The sequence below is a fragment of the Haemaphysalis longicornis genome, unplaced genomic scaffold (genome assembly GCF_048455015.1).
Source record: "Haemaphysalis longicornis isolate Haplotype H1 unplaced genomic scaffold, Haemaphysalis longicornis Haplotype H1 scaffold_1, whole genome shotgun sequence".
Taxonomy (NCBI): domain Eukaryota; kingdom Metazoa; phylum Arthropoda; class Arachnida; order Ixodida; family Ixodidae; genus Haemaphysalis; species Haemaphysalis longicornis.
Genome location: NW_027526203.1, coordinates 302,122,798 through 302,141,274, shown reverse-complemented (window position 1 = coordinate 302,141,274; position 18,477 = coordinate 302,122,798). Strand labels below are relative to the sequence as shown.

The 18,477-nt window shown below is 46.9% G+C and overlaps 1 protein-coding gene and 1 pseudogene across 7 annotated transcripts in view; both read right to left on the bottom strand.

Annotated features, from left to right (window-relative positions):
• LOC144149426 (serine/threonine-protein kinase 31-like) overlaps positions 1-17,679 on the bottom strand; it is a 149,087-nt gene extending 131,408 nt beyond the window's left edge. For 3 of the 7 annotated variants that reach the window (XM_077680992.1, XM_077681009.1, XM_077680997.1), the window contains exons 1-4: positions 16,733-16,875; positions 11,074-11,184; positions 7,504-7,557; positions 3,707-3,792 (exon numbers count right to left, since the gene is read on the bottom strand). In XM_077680992.1, coding sequence (XP_077537118.1) covers positions 3,707-3,792; positions 7,504-7,557; positions 11,074-11,090 — 157 coding nt within the window. In that variant the 5' untranslated portion in view covers positions 11,091-11,184; positions 16,733-16,875. Of the gene's footprint in view, positions 1-3,706; positions 3,793-7,503; positions 7,558-11,073; positions 11,185-16,732; positions 16,876-17,141; positions 17,231-17,393 lie in introns of those variants that run through there. The other 4 variants (XM_077681034.1, XM_077681002.1, XM_077681026.1 and 1 more) reach the window with 4 other exon arrangements.
• Positions 875-2,490, bottom strand: LOC144149465 (uncharacterized; annotated as a pseudogene).
• Positions 17,680-18,477: the final 798 nt, after the last annotated feature.

The window sequence follows — 18,477 nt, the reverse complement described above, 5'->3', positions numbered from 1 at the left end:
TCGCCGCATCTCGTGCTCGGGCAGGTTGCTGCCGATGACGCGCTGCGCGACCGGTCAGCGCTCCGCATCGCGATACAAATTCGATCACCTCTTTCAAAATCACCACACTATTCATCCACTCTCTCGCACGTTCACTTGCTTTTGGCGACGGCCTTGATTCTGGCCGGCAGCGAAGAGCGGTCGCTGCCGCGGCATGCGTGCACGGTGCGTGCGAGCCGTTTCGTGCGCCGTACGGGAATGCACGACCGGCGAGTGTGCGGAGCGCTTCCGCGCGCAGAAAACGCTTCATGCTTTCACCTTGCTTGATTTCTTCTTAAAATCTAGCTACTCAGCTCAGTTTCCGTCACAGCCAACAACGTCGATCGGCAAAACGAGCAAGAAGTTCGCGAAGCCCTGAGCGCTGCGGTCCCACGAATTTTTTAATCCCCTTATAATAATGGGTCAGGAACTAGGGGTACCTGCATATTTGTTCGAGCCCGTCTCTTCGCGTATGAAGCACAGAGCACCCGACGACACGGCCGGCCCTGCGACTACTCGTGAAGGCAATGTAGTAGCCACGGGCACTCGGGTAGGAAATCTCTGGTATCTAGGAGTCGCTTTAGGGAAGCACACAGCAGCATTACGGTTGAAAATCGACGCGGTAGCAACTCTATACAATTGAGATTAATAAAGGGCACATTGCACGTCTGCTTAATTCGGAACTTCGCTGAGAAAACTGGGACACAGCAAAGCGGCGGCGCACGCCGCTGGCCGTCTTCCGAATATGACGCTACTTCCGGTCGCTGCCTCTCGGTTTCTCGCTCTTCCGGCGGCACAGCCGCGAGCGGTGGGCGGGGCGTCGGGTCAACTTTATCGACGAATATCTCAGTCCCCAAGCGAGATATTAAGGAAATTTTTTACAGTCATACACTATCCAACATACTAATTGTAAAAAACAAACATTTACCCACTTTCAAAACCACTTCACCAGCCCTTTAAGGTTTTCGACAGAGACCTGACGGTTGACGCTGAAGCCTCTTTCAACAGTTGCCTGCCCGTGGCTCAAGACGAGAAGAAGCCGGATAACCTTCCACAAGTGCATGTAGGACGAGTCACCCTTCAACAGCTCAAGGTAGAACTCGTCTAGGCCAAGAGAGTGTTTGTCAAACAGTCGCAGGTTGTGTTTCTTCTCTGGCAGAAGTTCTGTGTATTCCCCAAGGACAGAATCGCACACATGCTCACCCAATCAACCAACTGCAATAAGTGCATCTAGGACCTTCCTGAAGCCTGCAAGGCAGTCATCTGGCTTTGAGGCCATTTGACGGGGATCAAGTGACGACAGGTTCCCAACTAGATGGTATGTCAGTGGGCTCTTCTCCAGAATCTTCTTGGTTGTGCTTACAAGGAACTGTTTGCATTCCATCCTAAAGGCAAATATATCTTTCGCGCTCACCTTCGCGACTTTGAGTACTTGTTCAGCAGCGTGCCCAATATCAACTTTCTCTGATGATACATGGTTATTTTGGTCTGCGACGTCTATCTTCAGCATGCCGACAACTCCTGTGGAAGCGGACAGCACCGAGCACTTCACAAATCTCGCAAGAAGCTTCCTCACGAGGCACTCGAGATCTCTTTTCAAAAAGAACACCAGTGGTTTGTCCAGCTGATATTCCGTGAGGAATGGTTTTAGAATCATCATGATGCCCAGAGCAAACTTCAGTTTGGCCAACAGCAGTGGGTCCTGGCAAAAGTCACTGAGCTGGATGAACGATGCACACTTCGGCAAGTTCACTTCTTTCTTTTTTGCCCCACAGGGTAATGGCACGCTCGATGACGGGAGCATTTTCTATCCAGCGATGAGCAGCGAAGTTGAGAGGAAATGTCACTTGGCCTGTCACGGTAGAGAAGTCTTCCCTTCGCGCTGGCACATCATGAAAAATGGCACTGAGGCTTGAAAGGAGATTCTCTAGGCCCCACTTGCTGGCAACAATGCCCGCCCTGTACGCGATATGTATGGTATGAAGTCCGCAAGTGCCCAGGTCCAAACACTGAACTTGATGGTTCTGCTGCAGGTACTCCTGCAATCCTCTAAAACACTTCAGGTTTACGTTGGGGCCATCCATTGACAGCTGGACAGCTCTCGCCAGCGGCAAATCTTCCAGGGCACCCAGAAGCTTCTCTTGAAGGTCTTCGGCAGTTGAATGTCCCATGAACACCGACGTGTAAAACCTCGTGGTTACCCGCTCGGGCATTGTGCTCCAGTACCACATATGAATGTCCATTTGTTTCCTCTGCAGGTTGTCGTTCAAAGACTCGTCGAACGGAACGGTGTAACCATCAGACTGCTCCAATTCGCGTTTGTAGGCGCGAGAGAAAAAACGGTCTGAGACCATGGCACACCACGTACGCAGATTTCCTTTCACTGCAGGAAAATGCCTTAGCGATTTCACTATCCGGGAACATTTTCTTGAAAAGGTCTCCTGTATGTGCTGACGATTTGTAGGAGTAGTGCGCCGTGACCATCTTCAGGGTCCACAGTATCTCCGCGTCGATCACACTCTCGTGAGCTTTGCACAGGCTGCTCACATCCGACGACGTTGAACTTGAAGAACTTGAAGGAGTTGGCTCGATGCGTTGCTTATCAACAGCTGTGAAGTGGCTTTGCACAGTACTATGCGCTGCGGTTGCTGTCATGTTCTCCACGTGCTTTGCGCTTTTCATGTGATTTTTGAGGGCAGACTCCCCCATTGACGACACGTCGAATATTTTTGCACATACCTTCCACTTAGCTCGATGCGAGTTCGATGTGTCCGGAGAAATCCACTCTTTATAAGCAGCACTGCTTAACCACGGGTGCTGGAAGTTGCATTTTCCCGGCATATTGCAGCTGCAGAAGACGACTTGGACTATCCACACACCATGTTTCCCACAACACCGGTACGGTAGGCTTAGCTTTGATCGTTGCTGCCGCTGCAACCACGCTAGACTGTCGTGATTCTGTCGTCGCTGTCGTGCTACAGTAGCCACAGGAGTGGATTGGATGCCTTGTTGGCTCCAGTACATAGTTGCCAGGCGTTCAAGAGGCATCCGCTAAAAACTGGCTGAACAGAAGCCAATTGACGAAATTCAAGGAAATCTAAGGACCTAAAAAAATTCAAGGGTTTTCAAGGCCTTGAAAATGCTATTTTCAAATTCCAGGGTTTTCAAGGGTTTCAAGGACTGCTACGAACCCTGTTTCAGCACGGACCGAGTGCCAAGTTGCAAGGCACTGCCACCACATTTCTGCAGATCCCACAGTCCCCAAGGAAGGCTTGTATGGCGGTGCAGCGACCATTGGAAAATGGCGGGGAAAATGTGGTGTGTAAATAGCCCCCCTCCCTTCCCCCCTTCTGCTTTCACACTAGAGGAAGCTGCAGAACAAGTCTCCGAGGAGAGATGGCACTGACTTGTCGGCTGCACCCCTTGTATGTTTGTCAGCGTCCTTCCACTTATTTGCAGAAAATAAAATTCCCTTTCTTTGACAGGGGATGAAAATTAAGCTCATCTGATTGTTCAGCTTGCCTAGTTCCCAGCCGGGCACAGAATTTCTGCCACGCAATTTCTGCCATGCAATTAGCAACAGGCCATGACCTGCACGGTGGTTGACCAAAAGCAGGTGCGGATAATGTCCGCTCATACAAGCTCAGCTGAGCACAGATATGGTGCAAGCACAAGAGACGGACATTACCACGGGCATCAGGAGGTGCCTCTTCAGGAGGTGCTCCCATGCTGCCTCCACCAGCATCCCCAGGCTTTTCTTCCGGAGTCTCGTGCCTTCAGGGGAGGAAAACACAAGCACAGTCACAGCACTTCTCTTCTGAGCACTTTGTGCGCGCACAGGTATGGTCATTATAGCCTGAAACTTTACCACTTAGCCTTCAGAATGATGGTAAATCTGACTTGCAAGCAAAAATGTCGCTACAGCAGCCATGCACCATTCAAGAACATTTTCTGCATATTACGGCGTAAGAACAAGCAGTATGTGGTTTTCCCGGACCATTTATTAATAAACAGCAAAACAAAAAAGCGCAACATCAGGTGCATCAGAAATGCAAGAAACAGCATCCAAAATATAAAAAAAAAAAAAAAAACGAAGACACCTAGGCAGTCCTTGTGATGTAATGAATGCGAAAGCATTAGTGTCTAGTTGCAGGACAAATACGCCACGCTTGTTGTGCCACCATAGCGCCGTGGCTGCTCTGATGGCTGCTGTGCCACAGGGTGAGGCAGCGGCACAAGTGCGATGCTCGGGACAGTGCACGCTGACACCATTTGTCCTCTTACAATTCCCCACTACCCTGGCAAAACTCCCGGCCGCAGTGGCTCAGTGCCTAAGAGCTTGTGCTGCTGAGCCCAAGGATGCGCATTTGATCCTGGCCGCAGTGGCTGCTTTTCTGATGGAGGCAGAAAGCGAAAATGCCCGTGCTTCAAGATTTCGGCTCATTTGAAAGATTCCCAGGTGGTCATAGGCCAGGTGTAGCTTTGTCGCATTAAACCCCACCACCAACCATCAATCACCCTCAATCAATCAACCAAGCACAAGAGGAACAGAATACACAGTGCCCCAATATCTACTTTGTGTGTAATTTGTTCCACCTGCGCTTATTTTCGCCACGATTAACCAACTCACCCAAGGAACCACACTTACCATCCTTTCCATTATGACTGAAAGCCTAGACCACGGAGCAAGATATAAAGAGGAGCGCCGACTGTGGCCCAGAAAAAAATCATTTGCTCGGGCCGATAATGTCCACGCGCCGCCGGCCGCCCAGCAAGAGTAATATGCAACGCCACAACATACAGTCTAGCGTGATTCTGCTTACGACAAATCGATGCAGCGCAAAAGTTACCCTCTGTTGTTAGCCCGCTCTCCGGCCGCATGCTTAATTATTTATGCTGCTTCTGTGCACGAACAACGCTTATAAGGGTCGCCCGGAGTCTCCACTGGCAAACGGCAATGATGCACATTTCTGTTCTATTGACTGAATTGGACGGCTGCCCTGTTGTACATTAAGTATAAAAAAACACTGTCAGCTTGATAAGGCACCCAAGAATATCAAACGCAATCTTCATTGTAACTCGTGCCGCAACTTAGCGCCCAATGTTCACTGTCGCTCTACGCTCGTGTTATCTCGTCGATAACACCGCGGACTCCAAATAAAGTGCTGCAATTTGTATGGCTGCAATTTTGGGCCTACCAGGTTTCCCGGCGTGTTTTTTTTAAGCAGCTGACCAGCAAAACAACCGGCTCGTCAAACCTTTTCCTTCGGCGAGTCATCACCACAAAGATACCGGGTCCGGAGGAATTCAAATATAGCGAAATGAAGGCTTGTGAAAAGACCGCACTGTCAGGGCCTTGATCTTGAGCAGATTGCTACGTCGCGGGCACTCGCGGGTGATGTTATCGCGTTTCTGTTACTTTCTGATGAGCGTGTGAGTGCCGGTCCGTGTTCTAGGCACTCTGTTTTGGACGTAAGTTGGATAACTGCGAGAAAGCTGCGGCAAATTTTATAATCGCTATTGATCAGAACCAGTTGCTCCTTTCGCCTTTTGTAAAACCTGTTAAAACACAGCCGAATTGGTATTCACAAATTTACAAAACGGAGTCACATTTACAGCAAGCACTGTGCGAAAGGTGGGGTTTGTATAGCAGCCATATGTCTATATGCGGTCTCTACATTTTGCTTTCCCGCCATGCAAACCAATCGTTAACGTGTCTTTGCCGCACGACCACTCAATTCCTTCGGGTCTGGGTTACCCAGAAGGTGCTGTCGAACAAGTTAATCAAGCCGTGCCAAGGAGGAGCGCAATGAACGCTAAGCGGCGCCAAAGCACTCGCGCCCAAAACTACTGTCGCCAAAGCAGACGACAAAAGCCGACGGAAAGCATTCCGCCAACGCGCCCGCCGGCGCACGGGGAACGCCGGCACTGCGCCATTCGCTGCGCCATCTACATTGTGCTCCGCGAGTGATGGACATTAAGAGCCCGCCGGAGAGAGCGAAGTCGGCGCTCCTGTTTATCTTGCTCCGTGGCCTAGACCACTACCCCCTGTTAAACCTACACGTAGGCGGGGGCCACGAAGACAAAAAAACTGGTCGCCATCCCGCTTTGCGAAAGTGGATGTCCAGCAAAGCTGTTGTAAACCACTAGCACAAATGGTGATGGAGGAGCATATGAAAATGCTTCTCGTCGTCTCGGCGGGCTTGTCACTTACACTCGGCTAGTGTCACTAGATCAGGGTATTGGCACTCTTTTCTCCTATTATTCCATGCCGCCACCATGATCATTGGTCAATTCGCATTACGCGACATTTGTTCACACTGGGACGGTTATGGGGGCCAACATTTTGTTGTTCATGCATTTTAGTCGGTCAACCCTGGTAGGCTTAGCTTGTCCTCCCTGCTCTGCGGCTGCGTGCGACTGACGTCGTTCCCAATGCGAATCACAGAAAACGCGTGCAACAGCATTTCAGCAGCAGAAGTGGCTTCTCTGGCGGCAAAGCTGGGTCCTGCCTAGCCTGATGCATGTGCTTGGCATCTTGGGCAAGAACTGATCTACTTAGTGACCCCAGTCCTGCCTAGCCTTCAAACATTATCTGCAAACAATCTTTACCAGGAACACATGGTGGAAAGGTCCCATTGTTCACAGGCACCTGCCTTATCACCCATAAGGCGGTTTCTATGCCTGTTTTGTGGTTTCCTTAAATGAATTCTGAGCTCTATGCTGCATGCCTGATTAGCCTGACGCATGCGCTCGGCATCTTAGGCCTTGGCATTTTTGCCCACGGAGATCGTTTTCCCACACAGTGATGAAACCGTTGGCGGGTATAGGTATACAGCTTTGCTGTAAATACAAGTTTGTATTATTCGAAATATTTGGTGTTTTATAGTGCCCTCAGAGCTTGTGGCAGCAAACGATGCTTTATTCATTGAGAAATTAAACAATTTAAGCCAAAATTTGAATTCTCCCATTGCATTGTGCTTCACGACGTCGGCAATCACGCATTCAGGGCAGGTACCTAAAATGAAAGTATGATCACTAACACTACCACCACCACCAGCCATACCGCTCAAAGACCAATGTCTGCACTCCTTTTCCTTTTTTCTGACCGGACTTGTACCTGGCTAATTGTTACGGTTGACAGTAATCATTTCGTGGAACATTGAGTATGACTTGACAATGTCACGCAAGTTGCAGTGCCACTTATGCCAATTGGCCAGTGTTTTTTTAATCTCTTTTTTTTTAATCTCTTGGCTGTATTTTCCCTCTACTGGGTCAACTAATGCTTTCGCATTAAAAAAAGCGCCAAATGGCGTGAAAAAAAAAAAAAAAACTGCAGAGGACTAAATGCAACACTCACCCAACTCTGCTTTAAAAAAAATTAAATAAATAAGTAGTGTTGTGGAAAAAAAAATGTCGCGGACAAGTTACAAAAAAGAATTGACAATAATTGGGAAGAAGCTGGAAGCAGATGTGAGCATTCACCTCATTGGTGTATATTGTCCATCAGTGAGGCAAAGGATGCTTTTTTGGACTGCACTGGAAAAAAAGTTCGGATGACTGAATTGCAAAGAACCGGTATCATCAGTGGGGCATTGAACGTATTGAAAATGACAATGCAGGAAAGATTAAAGGCTGACACCCCTCCGTCACGTCCATAGCCACTTGATTTTAAGTACAGCCAACCTTCGAGGATACGTCGCTTAGTACCTCTTCCACCAGATTCAGAAAGGCCTCTTCTGTGCCCTCCTTCCAAGTTTTTTTTTTTCTGCATTCATCAAGAATGCTCACTGGTGGTATGTACATACTGATATGCACTTTTTAAGGGCTCTTTGGCTGGTCTACTCCAGCTTTCTATGCTGAAAAAGAACAAAGCGTATACTGGTGTGCCGTGCTGACGCGATTGTGGAGCAAGTGGCCAAAGCAGTGAATTCCCTAGCAGAAATATCTGGGTGGCACTTCCGCTCCTAAAGCTTGGAGAAAGCGAACAAGGAAAAGGATAATGCACTTCCATCACATATACTGTGCGGCACAAAAACACTGCACAAGGTGGGGGCTTTGGACATAGCTTGCGAAGCAAAATAATGATGCTTCACATAATGCATGCACCAGAGGGCTAAATAGCACGGTCGCAGAGTTGGCAGCTGAAACCCTGAAACATAATCGTGCCAGCACTTCCACTTCCATAGCTGGTAAAAAAGGAGGGGGCAAGTTGGCGCCATTTAACCCAAGCAGTGGGTGAGAGCAGCATGGGGGGGCTTTAGGAAGAATACATGAAGAGTATGATGTGCATGCAGAGCTAAGTATCCAAGAGCCAAAACATACATTAAGCAAAACATTGCAAGATCTACATATTCTGAAATGTGGCGGGCATGCTCTCACATTTATGTTCTAGAACAGTGTTCTCAACCATGAGTGTGCCGGGGAACCCCTTCTGGGCATGCAAAAGTGATGGGGGATCCGCCGACGATTTATGTTAATCCGCGTCATAATGTCAAGCAATTTCCACTACAGCTGAAGGCGTTAACATACTTATTCAATGCCTGCCTTTTATGCTGTGCATGCCATACAGTCAACTCCCATTAATATGATGTACACAGGGAAAAAAAAACTTCGCATTAACCGAACTTCCAAATAAACAAAGCCCAACAACAGCATTGCCAAATCCATGCTGTCCACAACGTGTCGCCCTCCTTGATTTGGTTCAGAATCTCGATTTTCAACGGCAGTTTGAGCGCACGATACGGTTTGCCTTGATAGTTGACTTATCACTAAATTCGAGGTCTGAAGTGCCCTCCACGCAAGCTGCTCACACGGAGCTGTGCTGAACAAAGAAAGTTAATCTCAAAAGAGAGATGTGTATGCTGGCGCGAGTCTCAGCTGACGTGCCGCTTTACAAATGTGCGCTATCTCAGTTGCGATGGCACCGACATAGTGCAGAGCACGGCGGTGTTTTGGCGCTTAAAAATTCTGAATTTTATTCGTCATCTTGATGCTTTTTATTTGAAATACCTCCCAATTAACCTATATATTAGGTTTCAGCTTAAAATTATTGAGCAATTTCTCCTACTGAATTGCATGTAAAATTGCCTGGACTGGAACATCACTTCCAATTAACCGACTTCGAATTATCGAGAGTCAACTGTATTGTCAAACAATTTGCTTTTGCAGCTAAAAGTCCCCCAGCCATTTTTTTATCTGGCTTTTCCACACAGCTGGCATGAAGTGAAAAAAGCCAACTCTACATGGCCTATGGGGAGAATTAAGGGTAGCACTAACTGTTACAGTCATGGAGCGAAGCCACCCTTTTTGGATTTCCAGGAAGGTATCGCAAAGAGGAGAAATGAATCGGGGGGGGGGGGGGGGGGGGGGGAAGAGCTTCAGGGAGGGCTTCACGGACCTCATGGAATTCCTGGGGTCCGCAGGAGAACCACTGTTCTATTCTAGGTTACTTATCAGAATTGCCTTAAACTAGAAATGTGACACACCGTCTGAACAATGCATGGCCTCATCATGGTTACGGTTACTGCCTCTTAGCAGTCATCACTGGTGTTTGAATTTGGAGTGACAGAAAGCCACATACTAAATAGAGTACACCATTATGTAATCCCACAACCAGCCGCTGTTTGGTCGCAAGGGCTATACGAGACATTAAGTCCAGCTACAACGCTTGGCCTCCATTGGGCCTTCCTCACTAGCAAAACTTGCATTACCTTGCCCAGATTTTTTTTTTTATATACATGTAAAATCATCATTCAGTTGCACATAAGGTATCACCATCATGAGATGCTAATACCGCTGGGCTAAAACTTTCCCATTGTAATGGCAGGCGGACATTGAGCAAGTTTCTTTCTTTTGGTCAGGAAAGACTACACCTGCCCAAGGCCAGCCCCTCATTTCTGTTGTTGAAATCAAGCACCCTAGTGGCTGTTAAATACGTTGCACACTAAAAACAGTGAGATCGTCCATTTTTAATGTGCACAAACGACATAAACAGTGGCACAGAATCCTTTTGACCACTGCTTCGTACAATGGCTCTAAAACAATCAAATCTTACCTGGTTCTATTTTTTACACATTAAAAGAGAACATATTCCAGTTCTTTCAACATTAACTAAGGCTACTGCTCCACCTAGGTGCTCCTGGAGCTCCCCCGTCTAGGGGACTATTCTTTACGGTGAGAATTTCATACGAATTTGCCACTGATGAGAATTTTCTCCCGACTGGCTGTAGGATTTATGATGAGCTTGTTGCTGTTAAACATGAAAATTTGAGCACAGGAAGCAGGACAAAAAGTAAGATCCTATCTAAAAAATCTTAGACTAGATAAAAAAAAATCACAAAAAATTCCCATCAAGAATAGCCACCCAAATTTCAGTGCCCTTAAGCTTAAGCACAGGATTACACTCGTTTTTAATTATCATGAATTTTCTATAATTGTGGTGTTTAGTCCACAGCTAGCTGCTGCTCTGCTGCAGCCAGAAAGCTCCACCAGGACTGAAAAATCAATTTACATGGTTTGCTGAGCTTCTAGCTGTGACAACTGACTGAAATGTGCTTAGTGGAGGCCAGTAACAACCTTTTGAACTTCTAATGCTTTGTAATGCACACTACAACTATCCAAAGATGCAATGAAAGCTGGAACGGGTAATTTATATTATTTCAAGCCCCTTTTTTGGCTCCTCAGCACTAATTACACAATGACGCCCAAGAGAAAGTGGTAGGTGGTGCCAGCTCGTTTATGGTTAAATTTCCCCATTCCAGCTATCATTGCAGCTTTCATTGCAGTGATATAGCACAGGCAAATCGCGAGTAGCCATCTGACCCAACATCAACACAAGCACCAATTTGCGCGTTGCGCTATACCAGAACATAAAGCTAAGTACCTGAACATGGCACTACAGTTCTGTGGGCAACAGAACAACCCTGGTAAAGCTGCTCAGGGCATTATAATAAGCATTCAGATGCAACCAAGAACTTTTAGCATTGCCCGCCACAAAAATGACAAGATCAGCATTTTCACTGAGGCCTGAAAACCAAAGGATAAAGGAAATACCTGTCAGGCTTGGACATCCTTCTTACGTCCAGACGGTGGTTACCAAACAGATATCCGTTCCGCTTGGAGACAGCCTCGTCGGCATCAACTTCAAAATAATAGCGCACGTACCTGCAACAGTCAATACTCATGTCAAGTGGGAAATTTTACACACACCCACACACACACATCTCCCCATTAATTCGCTCCACACTTTTTTTCTGTCTGAAGCAACTCCTACAAGCAAGACCCTTCCCTAAAGAACACCCCTGGAGTGCAGCAGCCTCCTATTTTCATGAACGAATGCAGACTTGTTTCTCAGTCTGCAATGGCCCCATTCCTTTAGCTTAGCACTGCCTGTACCACTGCAGCATGCTTTTGAGACTCAGACTCGAATGGAGATTCAGCAACACCTCAATAATACTAACCACACTGTGACAAGCAGGGGTGAGACAGCTGAATCAGATTTGGGAGCAGTTTTTGGAGCAGCGAAATCTCGGTTTTGGAGCAGAAGAACCTTGAGTGGGAGCAGAAGAACGACATTTATTATGTCACCTTAGGAGCCTAAACGTCAAATTTTTGGCACCTCACGGGGGAAAAGTGCACTTTTAAATCGGTTTTGAACGTACATAACACTGAAACAGCCTTTCAATAAAGTTTTTACCACCAGAGTATCACAAGGTACGAACTGCACTACCTTTTTACTAGCCATATTTAAATTCTTAGGCTCTATGCACAGATAGCGTGGAGTTCCATTCATAATATCGAATTGAAAAACTAAAGCAATCGTAAGGCATTTTTATTATCATGTGAATGCCGAAATTGTTATTTTTGTAATCCCAGACTCGTCTTTACTCGCTTTGCACAGCTTTGACCACGGCCAAAGCTGCGCAAAGCGAGGTCACAGTCAACGCACACCACCAGCCCTCCCACCCATATGGGGCTAGCTGTCTCACGTTCACTACGATCGTAATCTGAGTAACGTTGGTATGTTTAGCAATCTCCCTTTTGGCATTAAAGATAAATGAACCATTATTACTTGCATGCAATAATAGCCCGCCCCGCTTTCATACACTGCTTGAACATTTTGCGGCAATGTAGCCTGCACCGCCACTTCTGCAGCATCGATCGTCCCATTCCCGTCGCTCACAAGTTCTCTGGGAAAAGCAGCAATAACTCGGCGCTTTATAACACCGCAATGAGTCCGAAATTCACTTCAAGCGCGCACCGCGAATCACACTCAAGGCCGAAACACGGCGAATTCGTGGGCGCCATGTTGGTTTTGATGAACTCCCGTCTTTTGAGTCGCGCCACTTCCCGCAACCGATCAAACGACTAAATGTAAACCCAGCCACCCCCACAACTAAAACCAAGGTAGAAATCGGCGAAGAGCGCTCTGCCTGAACCACAAGGAACTGCTTCGGCCGGCGGCCATGTTTTCACTTCTTCATCACACCAATGTGGCGGCGCCCAGTAATGTCGTTTCGGAGATACGGCGCTCCAAAAATTGCCGTTTTTTCATCAACTTGCACAAGCAGTTTGACGCCTCAGTACACATAAGTATTTTTTTCTACAGGACTTTGCAACGGTTCTAGATGGGAGAATTTTAAAAACGCACAGAATATAACATGTGCAACCCGACATTGTATCTTTCGAAAAAACTACCTCTGGGACAATTTTATGCAGGTTTTTTTTATGGAATGATCAACCAATTAAACCTTTACAAACAGCATCACCTTGAGGGTCTTGAAAAATTGTGCAGTCAGTAAGCATTTCTCCCCACTGGAACTGACAGGAGCATTAAAAGCCTTGGCTCTCAGACTGTTTTGGAGCAGTTTGGCGCATTTTTTGCAATTTTCAAGCTTTTGGAGCAGCCTGGCACAGGAAAACAAATTTGTATCAAATCTGCGCAATATGGTGCGCAGCTGTCTCACCCCTGTGACAAGGGAAATGCCATATTATAACGTTCTTCATTGTTATGCTAGGCTATGAAGCTTCGCAACAGAACTACACTGAAAATGTTTGCACTGAACCCAATGATTATGAGGTTCAACGCGCCGAAGCTAGACCTGAGCTATGAGCAGCGCCATAGTAGAGGGTTCGTGATAAATTTTGACCACTTGGGGAGCTTTAATGTGCACCAAAATCTCGGAACACACGAGCTTTTTCACTTTTCACCTCTATCAGAAAAGCAGCCGCTGCGGCTGGGAATCGGACCCATGTCTTTCGGCTCAGTACCAGCTTCCATGATCAAAACAATTACTTGAAAATTGCAAAAAAAAAAAAAAAAAAAAAAGGAACAGTTCTAGTTAAGACAATACATGCATCGATCATGAAGAAGGAGTACAACAGTATACCTTTATGTCGTAAACCACGCATCAGTATATATATATATAAAAAAAAAAAGTCGCACAGTTCGTTTTTCGTTTGCAATTTGGGTTCTTGAAGGTTGGACTACTGATTGGATGCGCTTTTAGCGAAGGTTTTGATGGGCTTTTTATGCAGTCTTGATGTCAGAAAGCTTTCACGCTTCTCTTAGCTTTCTTTAGGAAGGAATGGCAAAGTTTCTTATTTGAAATGACGATAATTCCCTAGAGATTCACATTTCAGCTGTTGTTCTTCAGGTACATTTTGCTGCCACTTCATAATGTGTTGTATCACAATAGCACACCGTGAGATACCAGATAGGCAGGCAACACTATGCCACCCATAAGCACTTTATGGAGCGCAACAAGCCACGTTTCTGAGCGCACATAGTTTGCTGGAAGCCAACAGTGGTGGATTCCATCGCCGCTGGTGGCTGCGAGCGGCTATGCAACTGCAGCTAGTTCCACCATATAGCCTAGCGCTTCCCTTTGAAACTGTCATGCCCAGTCTGACACTCCAGCAGAGAAACGATTAAACATATCAGATAGGGCGACGGGGGCAGTGCGAATGCACCCCCAGAACGAAACTCCTTGTTCCCCGCCGTGCTTATACGTGGCACAGCGATGCAATTTGGTTACGCTCCTGTGCTCCATTTACTTCTGTGCAGACCTGTACATTGGCACACGCACAATGGAACACCTGCATCACATACCACAACTTGGATACAAAAAATAAATTACAAACCGAGCACGCACAAGAATAGATAGCTCATGTCCCCTCTTTTCTGCTTTGTTGCGCACCTCAACTACTTGGCTCCACCAGTACGGTCACTACCCCGACAATTTTTTAGTGGGACACTTCAGTATTTTGTTTAAGTGCTTCCCCAGTTGATTCCTGCACATACACTCGGCTTCCATTCCCAATCACTGTACCAAGAAATAAGACTTCTCTTAATCGATGCTGCTACCGCTATATTTGCAGAACCTTTTCAATGTGTTTATACATTCGCTTTAGCCACTTCTATTCTGACAAAACATAGCTACATTATTCTAGCACAAAAAATTAAATGTAAATACAGAAAAGCAGTGACGATAATACGCAGCCCTGGCATACAAAGCAGCCAACCTTAATTGGTGCACTAATCAACTTGTTAACTACAAGACTTGTGGTACATTCCTTGTATGCCATTCACCCTCTTTCAGTAGCTATATCTTTCCTACATTACTGTGTGCAAGGATAATAGTAAAAAATTCATGTGAGACTTTGTCAAAAGCCTTTTCTAAGTCTGTCTATCATTGCTACCATTTGTTTCATGTTATCACAGCATTCAAGGATGCATCTGGCAACGTGCATGTTACTATTGACTGGCCCTTAATGCCACATGTTTGGTATAGCCCACAGCACCCCACAACCAGCCGCTTGATCGAGTTTTCACGGAGTATTGAAGCTTCAGGTGGTGTGCTTATCCAATCAGAGGTGACTGCCGTGAGAAATTGCCAACGGTAATTCTCACAGCTGCCATGAGAATAGACAGTACTACAAAACAAAGCAGACGAAATGCACCGAACGCGAAAAGGTGAGCGAGTTAGCTGCTGGGTGGCGTGTTTCCGTTCTGTGAAATAGACGAAATGGAAGCACGTTACCGGGTGTAATGTTAATGCATCAACCACATAGAGGTCCCGAGTCAAGGCGACACAGCCGTTGTGAAAATGGCACCAACAAGGCTTCCACGATAATCAGTCCCACACACACAATTTCAAAAGCCCCATCTCAACTGCCCCGTGTCGAAAGCCTCACTCTTTATAGACCATTTTCAAAAGCTTCAACATATTTGATCCGTGACACTTGACCTGCCCTAAAAGCCCCACTGTTTAAGTGTTGTGCTCATAATGCAAGCTCATGGTAATCTACGCTTGCTAAAGACAGGATGTAACGACAGGGTCACGAAAACTAAAAAAGAGACAGATGTTGCTGGCTCATCTAGTGGCGATGTTTTCAGGCTCTAAGTTCATGTGTTGCAATTATCAATGTAATTATTAACGTTGGCAGACATGTTGCACGACATACTTATAGCTATCTATAAAGACCACATCCTGTCGTTTTTGGGTCTGAATAACCTACATGAAAAAGTGGTTCATTTGGTGCTGAATGTCGCACTCACTAGGCCAGGCTGGGAGTGCCAGCCTGGCCAAGCTGGCACCCCCGGTGACATCGGAGTGTCACTGGGCTTTGCCACGGACGCGGGCATATCGAAGTTCACTGTGTGGTGATAACTTCCACAGCAGTGGGCTCCAGTCCACCCTACTTAGACCACACACCCAAATTGCCACTTCTAAGGGTGGAAGGAATGCCATCCTAGTGCTAGATCAAGGGGGGGGGGATGAGACGTGACGTTTTGATAACCTCGCAATTGAAGCGCTCCTAAGCCAACTCACTTGTAAAATAAAGTGATTTCTCTCGCTCTCTTGCCCTTCCCCTTCAAATTTGTTTACTCCATCCGCCTTTCTTAGGTTGTCGAACATTATTTTGCCATTTCTAAAAGCATTTAGGCACCAAAAAATGACGTTCCCTCGTATCGTCACAGGAGAATTGTTCGGGGAAACTGGCATTGGGGCTCTTGGCACGCGGGGGTATGGGGCGGGGCATTTGAAATACGGGGCCTAACATCGCAGGGCTTCTGCGCGCGGAGCAATCGTCATACACCGGGGCTCCTCGATTATCAGTCCCGGATCGCCCGCGGACTGCCCGGGACGCGATCCTGCTCTCTATTCCAGCACTTTCTGCACGAGTTCACGATTAGTCCAGCGCAGGTGCCGCCACTGCAGAACCGGTCCTGCACTTACGTCAGTGCTTATGTCGTCTGCTTCTGCACCTCCTCCCTCGAAAGTGCGGGGAAAGCCGTGAACTCACCCTGCACTCAAAAATCTAAAAGGCGAGTGTTGCACTACCTGGATGAGCTCAGCGAGTGCAGCCAAATCGAAGACACCTATTATGTATTCCTATGGGACTTTCCGCCGTGTCGAGAAGGCCCACTCATAGGGCACCCTCGATATACCAGTCCTGGACGGTTCGCGGGCAGTCCGAGGACCGCGTTCGGACCGGAAGCCCCATAGGAATACATGGGAAAATCGAGCGTTGGATCGCGTCTCTGGCAGTCCAAGAACGATCCGGGCTGGTAAGTCGAAGAGGCCCATCGAGATAAGACGCACTAAGACTAACGGCGCCATTTTTGAACTACGGAGCGCCAAAGATGAACACGTGCTCCGGCGCCGTTAACAGATACCAAACGCGACTGTACCGTGAAGACGCTCACCTTTCATGCGCAGAACACTGCCCGGTAATGAGAAGAATCACTGCATTACTGTGCTGCCGAGGTGACGAACAGAGACGAGGCTTCGAACAGCGCGCAGAAACGTCGCCGCGAAGTGACAAGCACGGGCGCTCGTGTTTGTTAACGCCTCCGTCCTTACGCCCACCTTTCATGCGCAGAACACTGCCCGGTAATGAGAAGAATCACTGCATTACTGTGCTGCCAAGGTGACGAACAGAGACGAGGCTTCGAACAGCGCGAAGAAAGTGACAAGCACGGGCGCTCGTGTTTGTTAACGTCTCCGTCCTTACGCCCCGCTTTTTTGAGCCGTTTTTCGCCAAGAGTATGAGCCAAAGCCCGCCTTTGCTCACAAATTTTACTTGACAGCAATGTTTTGGCAAATGAAACTTACGCTACTTTCGATGCTTGGTCTCGTTTGCAGCTCCTAATACGCACGTCACAGACTTCTCCGACTTCAGTGAATAAAGGAGTCAGGCTTTGCTATGAAAACAAAAAGAAGGCTGCAATTAACACAACACTTTTAATAATACCTACAACTTATACTCGGCAATTCTGACATACGCAATTCACAAACAATACTCGCGCTGCGGCCACGATTAACGCACGACACTTTCGACGCGCTTGGCAAACCTTAAATACTTGCCTCTGTGACGTTGGCAGGAAGGTTATTAACGCATACGTTAAATGTTTCGCGCTTTTTCGCCATAACGAAGAAAGCGAAATAATGAAGAGCGAACGAAAGAAAAAGACGCTCGAGCCGGTGAAGCTGAGTTATGGCGGGAGAGCATGAAAACAACAATTACCGGCTTGGCTTGTTCAAGAAACACGAACTCAGAGCACAAAAACGAGAAGTCGTCTAGGGAACTAGGGAAAAACGATGAAAAAAAACGCTTCAACCGTAACGAGCGTAATGTGACAGAGTGCCCACCAGCGCCCCGGCCAAAGCAGGCCAATGCAGCAACTACAAAAAAAGCTAAAAGATTTTGATAAAATCATTCTGTGTTTTGAGCATTTTATAAACTTTTTTTATAAAACAAAATATATTGGGATTATTTTTTTTTAATTATGTGTTGCAGTGAGCACTGGACGCCTTTTGTACCAAAGTACAGTGAGAGTCCTCGTACAGATAAACTCTATGGTACTATAGTTACCCAATTCTAGTACACTATAATTGCTATAATGGTACAGATCCGTATGACAGCGCCACTGAGCTTTGACGATCGTAGCAGACGATGCCATTGTGCGGTTACAGTTGTAGCGCGCGGTTTCTGTTCGGGCCACGATGGTTGGGGTTCGGTCTACGCTGCCTAGAATAAACGCCTGTTAAATATTAGTTGCTTACCGTAAACTGGCAAAGTTAAAAACGGGTTTTTTTTTCGCCTGTTTAGAGAAGTTCTGAGCAAGTCCAAGCAGCCCCAAACTGCTTTCGCTAAGACATTCTATGGGCAAATGAAATGCGGAGCTGCTTGGAGCTGATCAGAACTGCTCTAAACAGGCAAAAAAAAAAAAAAAAAAAAAGGAAGAGACCAAACATAAACACCGTCAACCATTATGCCAAATGGCGTGCTTTGCAACTCCTGGGCTTGGAAAAAGAAGCGGAGGAAATTCTGGGGGTACCCACGGACACTTCGTTATTCAAACATAAAATGCCGGTGAAGGCTGAAGACGCGTAATGCGGACCCTGGTTCTAAAGAAGGATTTCAAACTGTACGTTATAACATATGCGC